The 18,996-nt window shown below is 39.5% G+C and overlaps 1 protein-coding gene across 2 annotated transcripts in view; it reads left to right on the forward strand.

Moving 5' to 3' along the window:
* Positions 1-18,151, forward strand: part of FBXL5 (F-box and leucine rich repeat protein 5) — a 35,749-nt gene extending 17,598 nt beyond the window's left edge. Inside the window, exons 5-11 of one of the 2 annotated variants that reach the window (XM_056334891.1) lie at positions 202-384; positions 2,705-2,830; positions 3,821-3,969; positions 4,169-4,251; positions 5,942-6,664; positions 9,535-9,683; positions 11,818-12,128. In XM_056334891.1, coding sequence (XP_056190866.1) covers positions 202-384; positions 2,705-2,830; positions 3,821-3,969; positions 4,169-4,251; positions 5,942-6,664; positions 9,535-9,683; positions 11,818-11,921 — 1,517 coding nt within the window. In that variant the 3' untranslated portion in view covers positions 11,922-12,128. Of the gene's footprint in view, positions 1-201; positions 385-2,704; positions 2,831-3,820; positions 3,970-4,168; positions 4,252-5,941; positions 6,665-9,534; positions 9,684-11,817; positions 12,129-17,496 lie in introns of those variants that run through there. The other variant, XM_056334899.1, reaches the window with a different exon arrangement.
* The last annotated feature ends 845 nt before the right edge of the window (positions 18,152-18,996 follow it).

Genomic DNA, 18,996 nt, shown 5'->3' on the forward strand with positions numbered 1-18,996 from the left:
TACCCAGTTGAGAAAAACGCAAACAGAAAACTTGAGCTGATTGGTTCTGTGTTTTTTTTTTTAGTCAAAATTATACCTATTTTTTTAAACTCTTTTTTTTGACACACTTTTTTCATTGCCCTAGTCAAACTGTGAGTTCCACTACTGTTGCTTACAGCTGTGAGGCTGTGCTTCACTTAACACACTCTTTCTATATTTCAGAAACCGAAGTAACAGGGCACACCACAAATATTGCTAATCTTCCTCCTGAAGTAATGCTGACCATTTTCAGTTACCTTAACCCCCAAGAGTTATGTCAGTGTAGTCAAGTAAGCACTGAATGGTCACAGTTGGCTAAAACTGGATCTCTCTGGAAACATCTTTATCCTGTTCGCTGGGCCAGAGGTAAGTTAAAGTTAATTCTTCCTCCGAAAGTGTTGATTGTCAGAATTATCTAAGCCTATACCAAAACATTCTTTTTTATAGGCTTAGATATCATGTACAATGAACCTGGCAGCTGAGTGAGCTAGAAGGGTGTACCCTTCTGGCAACTGTAGTGCCCTGAAACTTGGTTAAATGTTAAAAAAACCCAAAACATACTTCCAAATTATGAATTAAGAAATTAAGAAACTAATAGTTGTCTTGGTTGTAACCCGTGAGTAGCTCGTGTATGCAAACTGTTGGTTAGTTTTATTGAGGTTGGTTTGCTTGTATGAATGCTAACAAGGATATTGACTAATACAACACCTTAATTAGAATCTAAGGGGGTTTGAATTATAAATACCGATGTTACAGCTATATCAGTGAAATTTTTGTTCCATTGGGTTGCTAGGTAGAAATAAAATACATAACTGCAGAATGGAAGTTTAAAACATGGAGTTTTAATACCTCCTCAGAATCTATTCTTTTTCTATTCAAACTTCCAAGAAAAGTGTATGTTAGTTTTCGTACTGATTCTTTAGATATATTATTTCAGTAACTTCTAAAGTAGTAAGGACTAAGTGGGTTTTTTTATACCTTCTCTTCCTCAAACTCCTGTTAATTAAAATTTCCTGCTGAGAAGTAACCTTTACAAAAGTACCTGTTGAAGTATACAAAGTACTCTATTCCAGTGAGGCCAGTTACAAGTCATGAGAATGTTTGTAGCTTTAAATATTTTATTTGTATTTGTCCATATTTATGTGACTATTAAATAATCACTGGAGTAGATCATTGCATGCTGCACAATGCTGCCATGTCAGTGTAGTTGAGTAACAAGGAGACAGTCTCTGCTGTTTAGTAAGCTATATTTTATGTGTCTTTAAGAGAGAAAGCTAACAATATGTAACTTAAATTTTGAGATACATAAAAGCTAAAAATTTCTTTCTGGCTTCTAAAATCTGTACAAGGCAGACAGGAGTTAAATGACTTCTGGGTCTGAATTTTTTGGTTGGATAGATCTTAGTGAAAATCATAGTTTTGTTGCTGAGCTGCAAAAGACTGGGTAGAGAGCAGAGGTTTCGGAGTTCAAATTGTTAGATTTGTCTTGATAATTGAGTGCTATGCAAAAAAAATAATTGGCAACTGCTTAAAATGACTTATTCCTAAAACTGTTTTTGGCACAACAGGAAGCTATGACATACTGTCTATTCTACGACAGTTGTTTGTGCAGAAATGCTGTAAACTGGGTGGAAGCTTCTCAAATGGGATTTACTGCTGGAGGGGAACCCCATAAAACTAAAGATTTCATTAAATTTTTAACTTTTTCCCTCCTAATACAGAGAAGGCTTCTGAGGTTTTTTATGTACTATAAAGATGGGTTAAAGATGATGAGAAATGTTACTGGAACCTTTTGCTTCACAGCTGGTTGACAATCAATTAGGATTTCATTGTCACTGTGGTGCTCATATAAGAAACCTTTTTGCTTTAGGTACTGTTCCACAGGGGTTGCTCTTGGTTTGGGGATAACGGGATCCCCCGGCTAGTGAGAGCTGAATAAGGTGTTTCTGGTTTAAAGCAAATCTGCACTGAGGGAGGCAGTAGACGTGCTTACACCAAGCCCAAGGCTATAATATACCCAAACTAAATTAATGCCCCCTTCAGGGAGTAGGGGTGCCCTACCAGGTAAAACAATGGAGCTGTTGCTGATGTTCATGATCATCCAGATGTTCTAAAAAATTGTCTATTGATTTGAGTCGTATGTATGTTAATCGTGTATTGTATAGCTGTTGTAATTAGGCTCCTTCAGGAATTTGGGTTTCTTGACCCTGGAGTTGTTACGTCCAGTGACTACAACCAGGCCAATAAAATACATCCTGGTTGAATGTATATTTGTGAGATTCCAATGGAAAACAGAAATGTCTTAAACCAAGTGTTATACTAAAAGTTGATGGTTAATTTATCTACCAGAAAGAACTTCAGCACCTACACAGTCCAAATATCCTATATTTGGTGGTGGTTGTTGTTGTTGTTGCAGTCATATTGGTCCCTCCTGAAGAAAATAAGGACAGCAGGCATGTCTCAGAACAGCATAATAGGCTCTTCCAAGAATCTTTTGAAGCTATAGATCAAAAAAAGTTACGTCGAGGTTCAGTCCAATCTTAGTTGAGATGAATGCAAAACTAATTTATATCTTTAAGTCAGGTCACAGTATATTGATAAGTTGTTATTACTATTTCCTGCAGTGACTAGGAGTTTGTCTTAACTTCTTTGTGCCTTCTCTTTTGGGGGGCTGGGGGGTGAGTAGGTGATTGGTATAGTGGTCCTGCAGCAGATCTTGAGACGGAACCTGATGAGGAATGGGTAAAAAATAGAAAAGATGAAAGTCGTGCTTTCCAGGAATGGGATGAAGATGCTGACATAGATGAATCTGGTAGGTAAATTCTGATTTTGTTGATTTGCTGCTGTGGCCTCCCCCCGCTCCCCACCCCCAGATGACATGGCTGTAAGAAGTATATGTATAAAATGGAGTATCTTCTGTAAAATAAGTTAAAAACCTAGGTTTTATCATAGTTGATACCAGTACTTTAAAATAATGACAGATGCAATAGTACTGACATTCTGTCTAGATTAAATGCTTACTAAGCCAAGTAGATCTATACAGTAAAAAAGTGTTTGGGTTGTTTTGTCTTCTAACTACTTAAGGTTCCTGAGATGAGTGTTCTTTTTCCCCATCTTCATCTCCTGACTTCCAGCTGGGCGGGGAAAAAAAAAAAGAGGAGAGTGGGGGCTGAAGAGGGGGAGAAGCAGGCAGTGGGTTTTAATGAGCTGAATTCATTCATCTAGGAGAGAGCAAACGTGAGTGCAGGCAGAAGAGTTATGGGGATGTGTCTGGATTTAAGGAGGAGGTAAAAGGTAGGCTTCATCTCTTCAGGAAGTTTGGATGAATCATTGTGCATCCTCATGCATTCTAGGCTTAATTTAAGATTTGTATTAATCTGTTATATCACAGGATATGAAATGCCCTGTGAGATAGTATTTCGGTGTATAAAGCAGGTCAGTGGAAACAGCTGCCCCAGACAGCCCTGAGCAGTACGTAATCTGTAGTAAATAATCTGTAGTAAATATTTCTCGAAGTCCTTCAATGATAATTTTCTCTTAAGACTCTTACTGTTTTTACTTGCCATTGGAGTTAAACTCTTCAGGACTGTCAGAAAGACAAGCAGATATTGTTTTAAAGATGAGGCTTAAGTAGTTTGTTGAGCTAAAACTCGGCACAAGTTTTATGCTTTGTTAAGCATAATTTATGCCTTGTTAAGCATTCTTTAGTTTTCTGGTGACTTGTTCGATGTAAGATGGCAATGTGAATTCCAAATGACATGAAGCGTATTTTAAAGTCTTTCCCTTTGGTTTTATTTTGTAGAAGACGCAGCTGAAGATTCACTTGCCATTAATATAGCACAAATGGAAAAACGTTTACTTCATGGCTTAATTCATAATGTCCTCCCGCATGTAGGCTCCTCAGTGAAGACATTAGTATTGGCCTACAGTTCGGCAGTGTCTAGCAAAATGGTATGTAATTTGAAACTGCCTTTTAATAATTGCGGCTATGCAGCCTCTAATTAATAACTGATGTGCCAGAGTTTAAAATACTTGAGTAGTGAAAATGAGTTGCAGTTCAAGCAAATGTTAATTCGTATGTTGTCTCTTGACACTGTGTGCAGCCTTACTGGCTTGTGTCTTTACGGATTGTTTTCCTTTCCTTTTCCAGGTTAGACAGATCTTGGAGCTTTGCCCCAACTTGGAATATTTGGATCTCACTCAAACTGATATTTCAGATTCTGCATTTGAAAGGTTAGATAGCTGTTCTTTCATTAAAAAAAACCCCCAACATATTCAGTTTTTGAGGTGGGGGAGGGGAAACACTCAAACACGTCTTAGTCCGTTGCCAATATATAGAAATAGAAAAATCACATTCAGGATTCACGTGTAACTAAGAACTAAACCGGAGTAACAAATCAATGAAATAGCAAGTGAAGCATGTAACTTTGTAATGTCCATTTCAAATGCTCTCTCTTCACTATTGGGTACGTATTACCTGTCAATGTGTAGCTAGCTCTTCATAACAATAATTGTGTTTTGTTCTAATATTAACAACTTGAAATTGTCCATAGACTTTGGAGAGCCAGTTATGGTAGGTCTCTTGGTCTGATGTAGCCAGTAGCGTTTGGTAGGCAAAGCTCTAAGACTTGGGTGTAGTAACTGTAGATTTCACAGTTTTACCAAAGCCTACAAAATTTCATTGATGTCAGTGGGGTGATGCGTGGATGCAGAGCCTGCACCAATGGGTCTTGTTGTGATACTGAAACTTAGTGGCTATTTCAGTATTCAACACTTTCAATCACACAGTACTCTCCAGTTTTATGTGTTAATGACACAGAAAACTTTACAGCGTGGATGCTTGTAACAGCACTGCAGCTTGTGCAGGAAGTTTTAATTGAAGTAAAAGCTTTATTTTTTGTGGCTCAGAAATCAAACTTCACGAGCTTTTGTCCATCTAAGGTTAAACTTACATTATTTGCCACTTCTTATATATCTGTATTTCTAACACCACAATTTGTAACTTGGCAGATTGCTTTGGCTTGTTGTAAATGTAAGTAATCACTTAGGGAAAATGATATTAACTAACTATGGATATATAAAGGTCACTTAAATCAGCTATAGACTTTTATAGCTAATAATGTAACAGTATTACTGTAGAAAATTACAATTTTCTCTTTCAGTTGAAAAAGATAAGGCTGAAGGGGTGAGGTTTTGTTAATGTGAAAAAGTCTCATTTCATTATTATCTCTAATCCTCACCACTTTCATGAAGTAATTAATACTGTACAAAGAATGTGTTTCAGGAATCCAGCTATTTTCTCTGAAAAAAATGTGAAATTACAGAGGATTTATGATTGTAGTACATTGATATTTCAATATGTATAAACAGCCAAACTTGAGAAACTCAAATACTAGAAATTATAACTACTAAAATACTTTGAATATTATGTCTCAGATGTATTTTTTGTGTGTGTGTGTGTGTATGTGTGTAAAACTTGCTAGTTCAGTAAGGTTTTTTTCAGCCTTCTGAGAAAGTAGCTAATGTCTAGTAACTTAGATGGCTGTTGGTAACTGCATTATACACAACAGAAGGTGCTTTTTGAGATTGTCACGTATGTATTTGGTGTTGGCAGTCTGATTTACTATTTAAAAACTTGTTTGATGTAGGGCAGATTTGAACTTCATTTAAGTTGTGTATATGGAAAAATACAGGTTGCTACTAATTCCTTATTTCATGTTTGTTTAGACACTTTTTCTAGGCATGTATTACAGTATTTGGAGTATCAAATTAACCTGTCAGGGGTCTAACTTCTGTGAATTCATACATGTATTTTACTTGTGAAATATTCTTTCGTATATTTAGCTGTAACATCTGTTTCTGAGCGAAACCTAAAAAAACCCCTAACCAACCAACCAACCCACTTCTTTTCACCTGATTTCAGTTGGTCTTCAGTTGGTTATTGTCAAAATCTACGCCACCTTGATCTGTCTGGATGTGAGAAAATCACAGATGTGGCTATAGAGAGGATTTCCAGAGCACTGGGTATCATATCAACTCACCATACCAGAGGTATTCTGAAAAGCTGCAGAAACAGGAATGTTAAGATGCTGTGGAAAAACAGAGAGATTACTTTGCAGTCCAACAAGAAGTATAATTGTTTGCATGAAATCAACAATGAAAACCTAATTGAGGGAGGAGACAGCAAGCAGCATTGGACTAAACCTGACAGCTCAGAAAACTTTAATTCTGCTTACGTGTGGATGCTAGATGCGGATGACTTAGCTGACATTGAAGATGCTGCAGAGTGGAGACACAGAAATGTTGAAGGATTTTGTCTTATGGAACCAACATCCCATATTAATTGTTCTGCATCGTGCTACAGTAGAGAAATTTATGGATTAAGGACTAGAGGGTGGCAGCAGCACTGTGCTTCTACTGACTTGATTTACTGCGGTCACTCGTTTTGTTGTGCTGGGACAGCACTAAGAACTATTCGAGCACTTCCAGAGTCCTCTGCACTGTGTAAAAAAACAACAAGGACTAAGCAGTCAGAGAAAAAAGACTCTGCATACTCTGGGAGTGAAAAAACAGATGAAGAGACTGCACGAGTTCTTCAGTTTCTCAGTCTGTCTGGATGTTTCCAGATCACAGACCGTGCTCTCAGGTGAGGAGGCATTTTTTAACTATTTTACTGCAGTACATTTTTTTCTGATTTTATTTGTTGGGTCCTTCTGGTGTGAATCTGCCTAGTTTCAATAGAAACATTTTTATTGAAGAAATTGGTAAGTTTTAAGGGGTCTTTGCATTTTAAAATATTTGTAGTACCAGACTTGAACTTTGTCTAGCTTTTCCTTTTGGGGGTTTTAAAAACCATAAAGTCTTCTAGGCATGTGCTCCAAAGTTAAATATTTTTGTGAATTTATTGTTCTAGGCAGTATTAATGCTGTTAGATTTGATCTTTAGTGATTTTATTAGTTCACTAATTTTTTCATTATGGCTGTCAGTTGCTTGAAACTTTATAATGTAGTAACATCTCATTTATGTCTGGATAAGGACATAATTTATGGACAGGCTGGATTGATGGGCTGAGGCCAGCTGTGTGCGCTTCAACAAGGCTCAGTGCCGGGGCCTGCGCTGGGGTCACACCAACCCCACGCAGCGCTGCAGGCTGGGGGCAGAGCGGCTGCCAAGCTGCCCAGCAGAAAAGGGCCTGGGGCAGAAAACGGCCATCTGCATACGAGCCGGCAGCGTGCCCAGGTGGCCAGGAAGGCCAAGGGCATCCTGGCTTGTATCCAAAACCGTGTGCCCAGCAGGACCAGGGCAGCGACCATCTCCCTGTACTTGGCACTGGTGAGGCTGCGCCTCGACTACGGTGTTCACCTGTGGGCCCCTCAGGACGAGGAAGACACAGAGGTGCTGGAGCGTGTCCAGGGGAGGGCAACGGAGCTGGTGATGGGTCCGGAGCACAATTCTTACGAGAAGCGGCTGAGGGGACTGGGGTTGTTTAGCCTGGAGAAAAGGAGGCTCAGCGGGGACCTTCTCACTCTCCACAACTACCTGAAAAGGAGGTTGCAGCGAGGTGGGAGTCAGCGTGTTCTCCCAAGTAACAAGTGATAGGATGAGAGGAAATGGCTTCAAGTTGCATCAGGGGAGGTTTAGACTGGAAATTAGGAAAAATTTCTTCACTGAAAGGGTGGTCAAGTACTGGAACCAGCTGCCCAGGGAAATGGTTGAGTCACCATCCCTGGAGGTATTTAAAAGACGTGTAGACATGGTGCTTAGGCACATGGTTTAGTGGTGGACTTGGAAGTGTTGGGTTAATGGTTGGAGTTGATCTAAAATATTTTTTCCAACCACAATGATTCTGTTTCTATGATAATTTTATATGTTTAGAATATAATGTTAAATATGACTTCTTATAAGAATTAAAGGAGGAGAAAAAAATAGTTGACTTGAACACTGATATGGCTTCAAGAGTTACAGAATCCTCTGCGTGATATTTGCCACTGATATTTTGCATTGTCAGAAAAATGTAGTTATGCTTCATAATGAGAATGGGATGAGGCTGGAGTAGTTGCAGCCATGTGTTTGGGTGTGCTGCAGCATTTGGGGGCTAATTAAAGCTTCTTGGAGTGGGAAGACTTCATGCCTACCTGCATGTATGCTGGGCGTATTGGGAAATAGCGTGTGTGAGGCACTGCTGGCATTGATTTGTCTCTCCAGAGAATTCATTCCCATTTGATGTGCAGAAATACCAGCTGTTCAAATGTCTCCCATAGTGGTTCTAGTGACAGTTACTTTTTTTACTCGGCAGCGTTAGTCTTGCTCAGGGTGAGCTTCATGTAGCTGTGCATCGTGTTTGAGCTTGTTGCTGTTCAAGTGTTGGAGTGAAAGGCTATGGCTGAGTTTCCCTAGGTGCTGATTAGGTCATGCTGCGAGTAGTTTGCATGTTACTGGTCTGTCCTTTTATGACTTGGAAATCTAGGACCAAAAGGAGATTTGGTCATTGACTCATGGGAAGGGTTTAGTCGTGGTGCTGGTTTCCATTGACGCTTTTTGGACAAAAGAAAGCATTTAAGAGCTGAGAGTATGCTGCAACAAGTGCTTCTTGCGCTCACTGGAGTGTTTTGGGTCCCTGAGAAAAGAGAATGAAACCTCCTAGTAGAAGTACTTGCCAGCTCATTTCATAGAGAAGCTGTTAATGGATAGCTGGTTTTGTGGTCAACAGTTCTTCTGCCTGCTGACAGGAGAAAGTTGTACAGTGATGCTCTGAAGGCATTTTCAGTTTTATGTCCTGGCTTGAATCTGTGGCTTGGTGATTCAAGCCTGGTGTGTTTTTCGGGTGTGTGAGCTTGTTTTTGATTGAACTTGGGCTGGCTGCTCAAGCTCACAGAGAAGCAGGCAGACTAATGTGGAATGATTGCTCAGGTGTGATACATCTGTGAGGCTGTTGCATCAGCAGCCAAACTCTCTTGCACTTGGAGGAAAAAAGTGAGGAATTCCATGTGAATAATAAGATGGTGTGTTGGCAGAAAGAGGTTCCTCTGTCAGTCCTAGGAACATAAACATTTGGATTCCAAAATAATTTTGACCGAAAAAATGTAAGACAGTCAAACTTTTGGAATCGTAATGCAGCAGGCTTTGGAGTTTCATGTTTTCATGGTGGGTGGAGGAATATACATCACCTTGGAAGAGTTGCCAGAATCAGTGGTGTTTTGGAGAAGAATGTCTTGGTAGTTCTTTGAAATACTTGGTCATCTCTGGAGTCATTCATGAAGTGATTTACCATTTAAGTCTATCGGAAAGAATTGTTAGTTTCTGTAGAAATCAATTCATTTCCCGGGTCTGTTACGTAGCTTCAGCGGTGTTTGTTCCCCTTCATAAGGTATGAAACTGCCAGATTTAAAACTACATTGTTTGAGGTGTGTTTTCTGTTATGAGATGCAATTAAGTCTGTGACTTGGGGATGCAGTGGAGTACTTGTCAGTCGAGCACTGTGCAGACTCTTAACACTTCTCTTCTGTCTGTTAACAGGGCATTGACTCTCGGAGGCGGACTGCCACATTTGGAACACCTTAACCTCTCGGGTTGTCTCACTGTAACTGGTGCGGGCCTGCAGGATTTAGTTTCTGCATGCCCTTCTCTAAAAGATGAACACTTTTACTACTGTGACAACATTAACGGTAATGTCTTTTTATGCAGATGTGATGCTTTTCTGGGGAACAATGTTTGCTTTAAGGACACTTCTTAAAACAAAAAGAATGACCAAAATCCCACCTTTTTTTTTTTTTTCTTGGCTGTGTAGCCCTGAGTTTCACAGATTAGTTATGAAAATACAAGTGTTAAGGTGGTTTTTCCTCATTTGTTCTTTTGGGGTTTTTTTGTTTGACACTAGTATAGTTCTGTATTTACCTAGGAAAGCATTCTTAGACCATATATCTCATAATTTTTGTTTAGTGTAAGTAATATGGGCTAGAAAGTAAGTCTCCACAAGCTAGTACACACTTGCCCTTCCCATGTCCTCTCTGTAAACCATGTAGTTGTTTGTTTTCTTTATGGTCATAACTTCAGACAGAGGCTTCATTAGATTGGTACCAAAGCGGTGGTTTTTGGGAAAGGAGTGACTTGTGTTTTGCCATGCAAACCTCCCATATTGCAGTAGTTTTGGTATAGGATATTTTTGATCCTGCCATTATGTGTCCTTATGGAAAATGTAATTTAGTTTTTCTGGTTTTGCTTGAGTCAGTAACTTAGGGAAGGATCGAAGCTAGAGAAGGATCTGGAAAAATGTATAAAATATGTTTATGATGAAGGTCTCTTCAGTGTTTACCACACTGGAATTTAGTCTGTTACGTTAGGTCCAGTAAGTGTTCATAGCATTAGAGATGGGAACCATAGTGTGACTTGTATTGCATGCGTGAATTTAAAACAGGTAAGTGCAACAGAAGGAAAGTGAAAAGGAGGATAATAACTGAGTTCACAGGATTATAAGACCTAACTGTGTGTAAAACAGTTATATTCCCTGGTAGTTCATGGTGTTCAGCTCAATAATCTGCATCTACGTTGAGATGCAGCAACAGCAGGGGTACAGGATGCCAGAGGTTTGGTACTACAAGTAAGTCTATACTGACATTTGGGTATTCAGTCCATTGAAATTGACACAATATGATGCACTTGGATTGGATCCTGATATTAGCAGTGAAAGTATTAAACCATATTTTGCTTCCGTAAGTTTTGCAGTATTTTATGCACCTTTTTGACACAGACCTTTTTTCTTTAGAGACACTTCTTTTTGTTACTTCTGTTCCATCTAGAATACAGCTTATAAAAACCCTCTGCCATTTCAACCTGAAAATTTCAAGGCTGCTTTTTAAAAATCCTTCACTGACTCTCCTTTTGCATTGTGTTGAGTTTAAAGATGCCTTCAAAGATCAGTTAAAAGTCTTTTCCTTTCACATCTGATTCCTTGCTATTTTTCCTGTTTTCACTTCTATCAGTAATACCAGACTTGATGTTCTAGTTTGCTTTCAGTCATTTCTGTTTCTCTCTTTGTCCCTAAAATACACTATGTCATCTTAGTTTACAAAGCCAGAATCTTCTGTGTGTCTGCCACTTTAAAGCTTGACTGTTCCATAATATCCTCAAGAAATGTACATTTCAACAGAATACTTTTTGGAATTACTCTGTAAAGTTGTCCTGATGCTTGTCCTGTTTTATTTCCCTGCTTTTATTGCCTGCTGGAAGCTGTGAGCCTATAAGCTCTGCTTGGTTCTGTAAAGCATCATGCATGCCTTTGGGTGAACAGTTTATTCCTGTAGAGAGAAATCAACAGGAGCGTGAGGCTGTAACGGCCTGGCTTCCCACATCTAGTGAGAAATGGTAGCATCTCAGAAGTGTGTGGCTGTTTTCTTTAAGAAGGAAGTAGATTAAAAACTTAAAAGGGGTGTTTTAAGCAGAATTCTGAAGTGGGAAATAACCTTTCATAACTGAATCCCCTGGACCTTTATATGGGTACTGTACTTCGTATTTTCATTCAGACTTTGTTGTGATAGATAGATAGGGCTTTTCAGTGTGAAAATAATGCCTTATTCCACTCTGTGGGCAGCAGGACTTCTGTGACAGCTGGAACTATTTCTATATCATTTAGTATTTCTAAAGTAACTGTAGGGAAAGCAGTAGCTGTTTCATTTAAATCAATCCATACCTGAAGCCAGTTTTGTTTCTTTGCACATATAGATTGTCTTATTAATTACTGCACAAAGATTACTGATCTGTAAGCATGCAGAGAATAATTTCATAATTTTCTTTGCCCACCAGCTTATCGGAGATTGTTTTTGGGGAAGGAGGTATGTTCTGGGATCATGTTGGAAAACCCGTCACTCTTGCAGAACAAAAAATGGAGCCAACAGCATGGAAGTTAGCCGTCCTTGAAATAATAAAGATACAACTGTTGTTTGTTGATAAATACGGGCTTTACTGTCACCTACAGCCTGTTTTTAGATACATTTTTTTTTTTTCTTCTGTAAAACTGATCCTAACAAGAGCCTTACACACAACCTCACTGGATTTTCGCTGTGGAGGGCTTGCTGGATTTGTTTGATAGGCGTATTTTTTGCCATTTTCAGAGTTCCGTTTTCGCTGTGGAGGGCTTGCTGGATTTGTTTGATAGGCGTATTTTTTGCCATTTTCAGAGTTCCGTTAAGCATGGTAGTCTCACCAGTTTTAGTTCTAGTTTTAGTCTACTAAAAAGGTAGAGCAGCTATGATTAGACAGACTCAGTTGGGTCTGAGTCACAGACTGCTGTTGCCCAGCAGTAGAATGATGTAATTTTTTATGAGCAGAGACCATGAGAGCACACTTCCAAATTTATTTTGTGTTTGCTGTTGGTATGACTTCAGTTCTTGGTTTGCATACTGATGTTTAGGACCTCTGCCTATGTTTTGCTCAACACTGGAGACTTGGAGGTAGATAACCCTCAGCTGTACCTGAAAACAAATGTGTCAGTATACACCCCTCCTAATTGCTGTGTTTTAGCTATTAAAGTCATCTGATTGTAGGTCACACTGAACTCGGTAAGAAGAGTTAAATGTTTGAGTTAACCTCTTGCCACTTAGAAGTTTATATTTCCCCATGGGCTGTTTTTTCCAGCTTTGTTCAGTCTCCGTACTGCATTCTCAGTTTTAAGGCCTGGAGTGCTGTCAGCTTCAGGATAAGAAAAATGGGGCTCCAGTAGCTCTTTACAGCTTTTAAGTATGATTCAGTTTCTAGAGTTTTTTAATGATGTAGTCCTCAGGTGCTGTAATTAAAGAAATAGGGCATTAATGAAATAACGTTGTGGTGATTCTGATGATTCAGTCTTTTCTTCTGGCATTTAGAAATCCATCGGTCGTAGTTTGATCTGTCTTCCAACAATGGAGCCCAGGCTTTGCAATTTCAGTTAACATCAAGGGACTCCTGTGTGCAGGTTTATATGGGAATGCATTGTTGCCGACTCGAGTTTGGTCTCTTTTTGCATTTTACAAATAACCAGGGTGCTCTCATAAAGGTCTGTAAGTGTACCTTTACCAAAGGCTGATTAAAGCAGCACTTACTAAATTAAAAGTTGAGTTTACTATTACCTTTTTATGTATATATATATATTTTTACGATAAAAGTGATCAGATTAAGCACTTTAGTAATTCCGTTGTAATGCATTACTTCTGTTACATTGCCATCAAGTATGGTACGCAGTATTGACAGTGGAGCCGCTTGCTGCTGGTGGCTGTGAAAAAGAATTGTTTCCTTCCCTCCTTTGTGTACATTCCAGCTCATTCTTAACTGCCTTTCTGTGGCCAGAATAAATCTTTGTATGGCCACTTGGTAAACATAGACAAGAACTAGGGTAGCTGAATGTCTTTTTTTTCTTCTTCTTCCTAGACAGGTCAGGGATCCATCTTGCTGTAGACCACATGAATGTTTCTGTTGCCACAGGCAAGAAGAGCTAGAACAAGTGGCTAAAGGGCTGTGGTATGGCAGCCAGTTGTCCTAGCTGCAGTGGTTCTTTCACCATGGTCTTGGTCTGGTGAAATGGTATTTTTGGTGATTTTGACTAATTTTTGTTTCACCTTAGTACATGTAACAAAATAGAGTAATCAAATAGCTGTACTCCTCTCACATTGCAAGACGTGTTCACATGTACTTTATTTGAAAAAACATGAGCTGCTCATCGTGAGTAAACAGAGCTCTATTCTGCATCACCTGAAGAATCTGAGTAATCAGATGTGCATGCAACGAGCATTACAATAGTCCAGTTCAGAGGTAACTAAACCGGTAATGTAGACTGTGGCTCGTTTAACTTTGCTTTCCGAGGTGAACCAGGCCAAAATGCGTTTAATTTTGGCTTCGCTGCTGCTAGTACTAGTTAAGTCTTCATAGTAGAAAGAGAGGGACCCTTCTGAAAGCAGCTTGTCCCCACGGTAAGAGCTGAAACTTGCTGGACGGTATAAAAGGAACTGTGTACAGTTACCATATTGCTTAACCTGGTGCATCAGTGAGGTAAGATGACTTGGAAACCTTGTATATACAGCCTAAAGGAAGCAGGGGGAAGTGGGTTTTGGCAATATTGGAGGCTGCTTGAACTTCAGCAGAGATAGTTTGAAAATAAAGTCCAGTCCAAATGAGACCAGTAGCAAAACTGGGGAAACTGGAGATTAGGAAGCCAAAGAGATGCAGCCAAAAGTCAGTTGCAGGGAACAAAAACAGTCTCTTTTGCTGTCAAAAGGGAAGGCTTCTGAATTTTGCTGTGTCAAATGTAAAAAGAACAAGGTAAGGAGGGCTAGGGTATTTATAGAGGAGATAAATGACCTGTGAAGGGGATAAGTTGATTTGCCAAAACATAAATGAAGTCAGTCATAACCAATTAGTCTTGCTGTTAAAACAACCATTAATGACCGTTACTACCTTGTAATAAGAGCATAAAATTCCGTATTATGGGAATTGTCTGTATATGCCAAGAAGGAATACAGGATGGCAGACTTCAGGAAGGTGTGGTTTTGAATCCTGAATGTTTAATTTAATCGGAGTTTTTTATCAGAGGCTATAAAGGAAAGTTAGTGATGGTGTGAGAACTAGATACGGGACAAGAAATGCAGCATAGGAAGAAGGGTGAATTTTCACTGTGATGTGGTTACTGTCACTTGTAGTTCAGTGCCTAAGAAATTAGGAAATAAACTTATAAACTTTTCAGATGATGCAGTTTACTTACTACATTTTTGAGATTTTAAGTTGCTGTAAGACTGGTTTAAATTTAAACATTGAAAGCTGAGGATAAGAAAGGGCAGGGCTTAATGCTCACTGTTCAGGATGGACAGGAATCTGGGAGGTGACATCTCCCCATTCTCCCCCCTCCCCCCACCCAGTTCAGTGCTGTGATCAGTCTTATTCAGCGTTTCCATTGCTCTTGTGGCATAAGAAATACACACAGTAATTCCGAAGTTTTTGAGTGGCAATGGGCTGCCTCAGGTAATGATACTGGTGGTGAAGATTTCCAGAAGGACTTCTTGGAAGCTTCAATATAGCTGTATGTATTATTATATGTCTGGGTGGTTGGGAATAATCAAACTGTGATTGCATGAAACTGAATTTAGGGCTGGCAGTTGCAGTGTGGAGATAATGATTTTAGACAGCTGTCGGTGCTAATTCTAAGATCTTTCCTGTTTGCAGCAGCAGCCAAAAAAAGCCACCACCAATGTTATGCATCATCAGGGTGTTGAAAACAGGATAGAGGGTGTTGCTGCATGGTCCTGGAAGCTTTGGGGCACTCACATTTGGAATACTGCATGCAGTTTTGGTCTCCCCATCTTGAGGAGTGTATGTAATGGAGATACAGAAGATACAGAAGAGGTCTCTACTAAAAACAGTTAGGGAACTGAGCAGCTGTTTTGCAAGGACCGCTGGAAAGGCTGGAATGTTTCAATTTGGGAATGAGAAGGCTTGGAGGGTAGATGACTGTTTACAGAGCTGGGAAAGCCATAGATGAGGCGAATGTGCAGCAGTAACTCCAAATTCTGCAGTATTAGAGTCAGTGGCAGCAGGTGAAGTGGGTAGGTGATTGATTTAAAGCAGATGGACAATGCAGTGAGCTTCTAGAACTTGGTCCTCTGGGGAATTGTGGAAGCAGTTAGCATCAGTGAGTTTAAAAAGAGGTTAAACAAATGCACAACTGAGCCACTGACAAATACTAAAGGGAATGGACTCTAATGTCCCTACTGCAACAGCTGGGAATGCTGGGAAGACACAAAAGGTATGCACGGTAGGCTTATATCGTCTCTCTTGATAACACTTGCTGTTGCCGGGGCGGAGGTAGTGTTAGATGGATTGTTCGTCAGACCTAGAAGGGCAATTTTTATGTCGCAGTTATGAGCATGAGGAAGAACATTCCTAAAATGAGCAAGGAAAGGATGGTAAACCATACTGAAGTATACCGAGTATCCCCTTCCTTGGGATGTTGTTCTGTACATTTTGTCAACAAGCATTCTACTAGAAATGTGACAGTTGCTTCAAAATTACTGATGTGCTGCTTAGCTGTGGCAATGATGAGGAAGGTCAGCTACGACTTGGAAAATACTGCTGCACAGAACATGCTCTGCTAAACCAGCTATTCAGAAGCATCGAGTCTCCTTTTTAAAGGACTTAATGAAGAATCTTTCAAACTCTAGCTCGTAAGTGACTTGGAGGATCAAAATTTAGTTCAGGTGAATAAAAAGATTTGAAAAGGAAAATGAGTTTATGGACAAACAAAAAGTTTACTATTTTGCATACTGTAACCATTGTCCATTACAGCTTCAGGTTTGTTTTATTCAGGCTCATGCATGTTAGCTTAATTACCTTATAGAATATTGCTTATTGGTGTGTGGCATGAAGCAGAAAGCTGACTTCCAGACACCAGGTTCTTGGAAGTTAATTGAATTATGACTTTAAATTACTGTTCAAGGGGAAAAAACAAGCCAGACATAGCATGGTGCCCTAGTTCATTACATGATTTTGCTAGTCTTTTCTAAACCTATTAAAACCACTCTATATATTCTTTGATTTGACTCAAGTACAAGGGGGGGGGGGGGGGGGGGGGGAAATCTGGGTTGTCCTGGTTTAGGTCTTTACCAGCTTTAGTTAACTCAACAACCCGCTTCCAAATTATGTTGGGTGCCAGAGTTCAGCCAACCTGAATGTAAATATTTCTGTCTCTAAAGCAGGCATATGGCTGCAGGAAATAAAATCCTGTACTAATAAACCTAATAGTTTCTTATCTCATGATCACTGTAACATTTCAAATTAAAGGGATAACAGTAAACAAAGGTAAGTGGAGGTGGGTAGAATTACAGTGTTGGTTTGTACTGTCTGTGCTTGTAACTTTTTCTTTCTTTGGAATGGCTAATTTTTAGCCTCACGGCTTCTGATAACTGCAGTGATACTAAAGGTGATTTTTCTCCTTAGTTCTTGAATTTCCAGTGAAAGTACATGAAGTCTAGCCAACCATGAAGTATTCATGGAGAAAAAAAAAATCTTCCAGGCTAAAACCCTCCTTCCAGTACAGTAGAAATGGTTTTGGAGATTATGGTTTCTTTGGTAATGCCATAAAGTAGTCATCTGAATTTGAAAAACACAAGTTAAATATGCATTGTGAAAGTATACCTCAGTTCCGAAAGCTAGCTGTGAGAGCTCATTAAACTTGCTCATTCAGTGTTGCTCATTGTACATCTGTGTCACTGTGAATGTGTTATCTTCATGGGCCTAACTAAGCTATCAGAGCAAAAATCTCTTGAAAAATTGCTGTTCAAATTGAGGTTTTTATACTGTGATATAGTACTGAGTGAGTTTCAGATGTCACAGTGCTGAATGAAGTTTAGTGTATTTAAAAAAAAAAAAAAAAGACATTTTCTGAATTACCAGATTTCAAGAATTCTGAATCTAAATAAATGGCCCTTTTCTTCTTTTCACATTTGTTCTGTTTTTGTGCAGGTCCCCATGCTGAAACCGCCAGTGGATGCCAGAATTTGCAGTGTGGTTTTCGGGCCTGCTGCCGCTCTGGCGAATGACCGCTGACTTCTGATCTTTCAGTCTACTTCATTTAGCTGAGCAGGCTTCCTTTCATGCACTTTACTTACAGTTCGCATCTTGTGTTAACAATCTTTGGAGTGAGATTTGTTATACTAGCCTGACCCTGCCCACAACTTCAACATCTTAATTATGAGTGTACTGTACAGTGTTGTAACAATCTCACAATCTCATTTGGTTTGAAGGGTATGGGGGTTTGTTCTACTTAATTTGGGGAAGATGGGAAAACATTCTTTTTTTTTTTTTTTTTAATGCCACTTTCTTCCAAGTTTGGCACTTAAATATACTTTACTGGATTATTTTGTGTTAAGTGAATGGTTTTTTATTTTGAATCCATAAGTACAACATAAAGCTCTGCAGAGAATTGGAAATGTATTGTTTGCATTTGGGTAACAGTTATACATCTTTAGGAGCCTTGTTTCTTCCCCTTTCCTCTCATCCTGAAGTCATTCTTTGTATTTCAAAATTAGGGAAATTCCCACCTTCCTTTTGCATTTGGTTTTGTATTTGGGCTTGAAAGACATACTCAAATAAAACATTCCCACCAACAAAAAAAAAAGTATGTAGCAGTTGAATATATGTGCTTTTAAGGTGTGATAGCCAGGCATACCATGCCAATAGGCTGCAGAGGGTGGGTGGGTGGGCGGGCATATGGTGGTTGCAGAGCTGTGAACCTTGCAATATGTGGGGGTGGGGGGGTGTTTCAGGTTTTTTTGTTCCCATGATTGTGTTAAATGCATTTTTGAAACAGCTTCCAAGGAAGTCAGTTTTCATTCATATCAAATCTGTGGAGGACAACAAGATGTTTTCCCTGTTGCTTTGATTTTTATAAAAGACCCCTTACTAAACAGCAGAGACTAGCAGGGAGGCAAAGAATCCATTGTTGGGCTACGTGAAAGCCATGCTAGGAAGACAAAGCGAGTTATGTATGAGTAGTGCGCGAGTGTGTGGGTGGCAAGGGGAAGAGCCTATGGCAAGAGGAAGTGTCTATTGCAGCCCCTGTGAAGTTGCAAAGGTTAATGGCCACCTGCTCATGAGCGACACAGGTGCAGGTGCTTTTTTTCCTGGGCAAAGGAGGGGGGTAGGTGGCAACTCTGTAAAGGCAGGCAGTTTGGTATTTTGGTTTTTTTTTTTCCCCCCCATCCTGTGTAATTTTGAAGGCAGGCAATATGTCATTCTTACCTGTATCAGTAATTGGATAAATTCTTTTGAGTAGTATTTATTTAGGACAGCAGTTGGGGTGTGTGGGAAGTCAGCTTGCAGGTGTAGTGGAGGCTACAATAAAAGGCATGTTTTGAGAGCATCTTGCTCCCACCAATACTGAAGAGTATTAAGGTAAGAAAAATACTAGTGAATGTGGAGTTGGTGCAGAGTTGGCTGTTCGTGGTTAACAGCTGCCTGTGA

Source organism: Falco biarmicus, chromosome 1, assembly GCF_023638135.1.
Source record: "Falco biarmicus isolate bFalBia1 chromosome 1, bFalBia1.pri, whole genome shotgun sequence".
Classification (NCBI taxonomy): domain Eukaryota; kingdom Metazoa; phylum Chordata; class Aves; order Falconiformes; family Falconidae; genus Falco; species Falco biarmicus.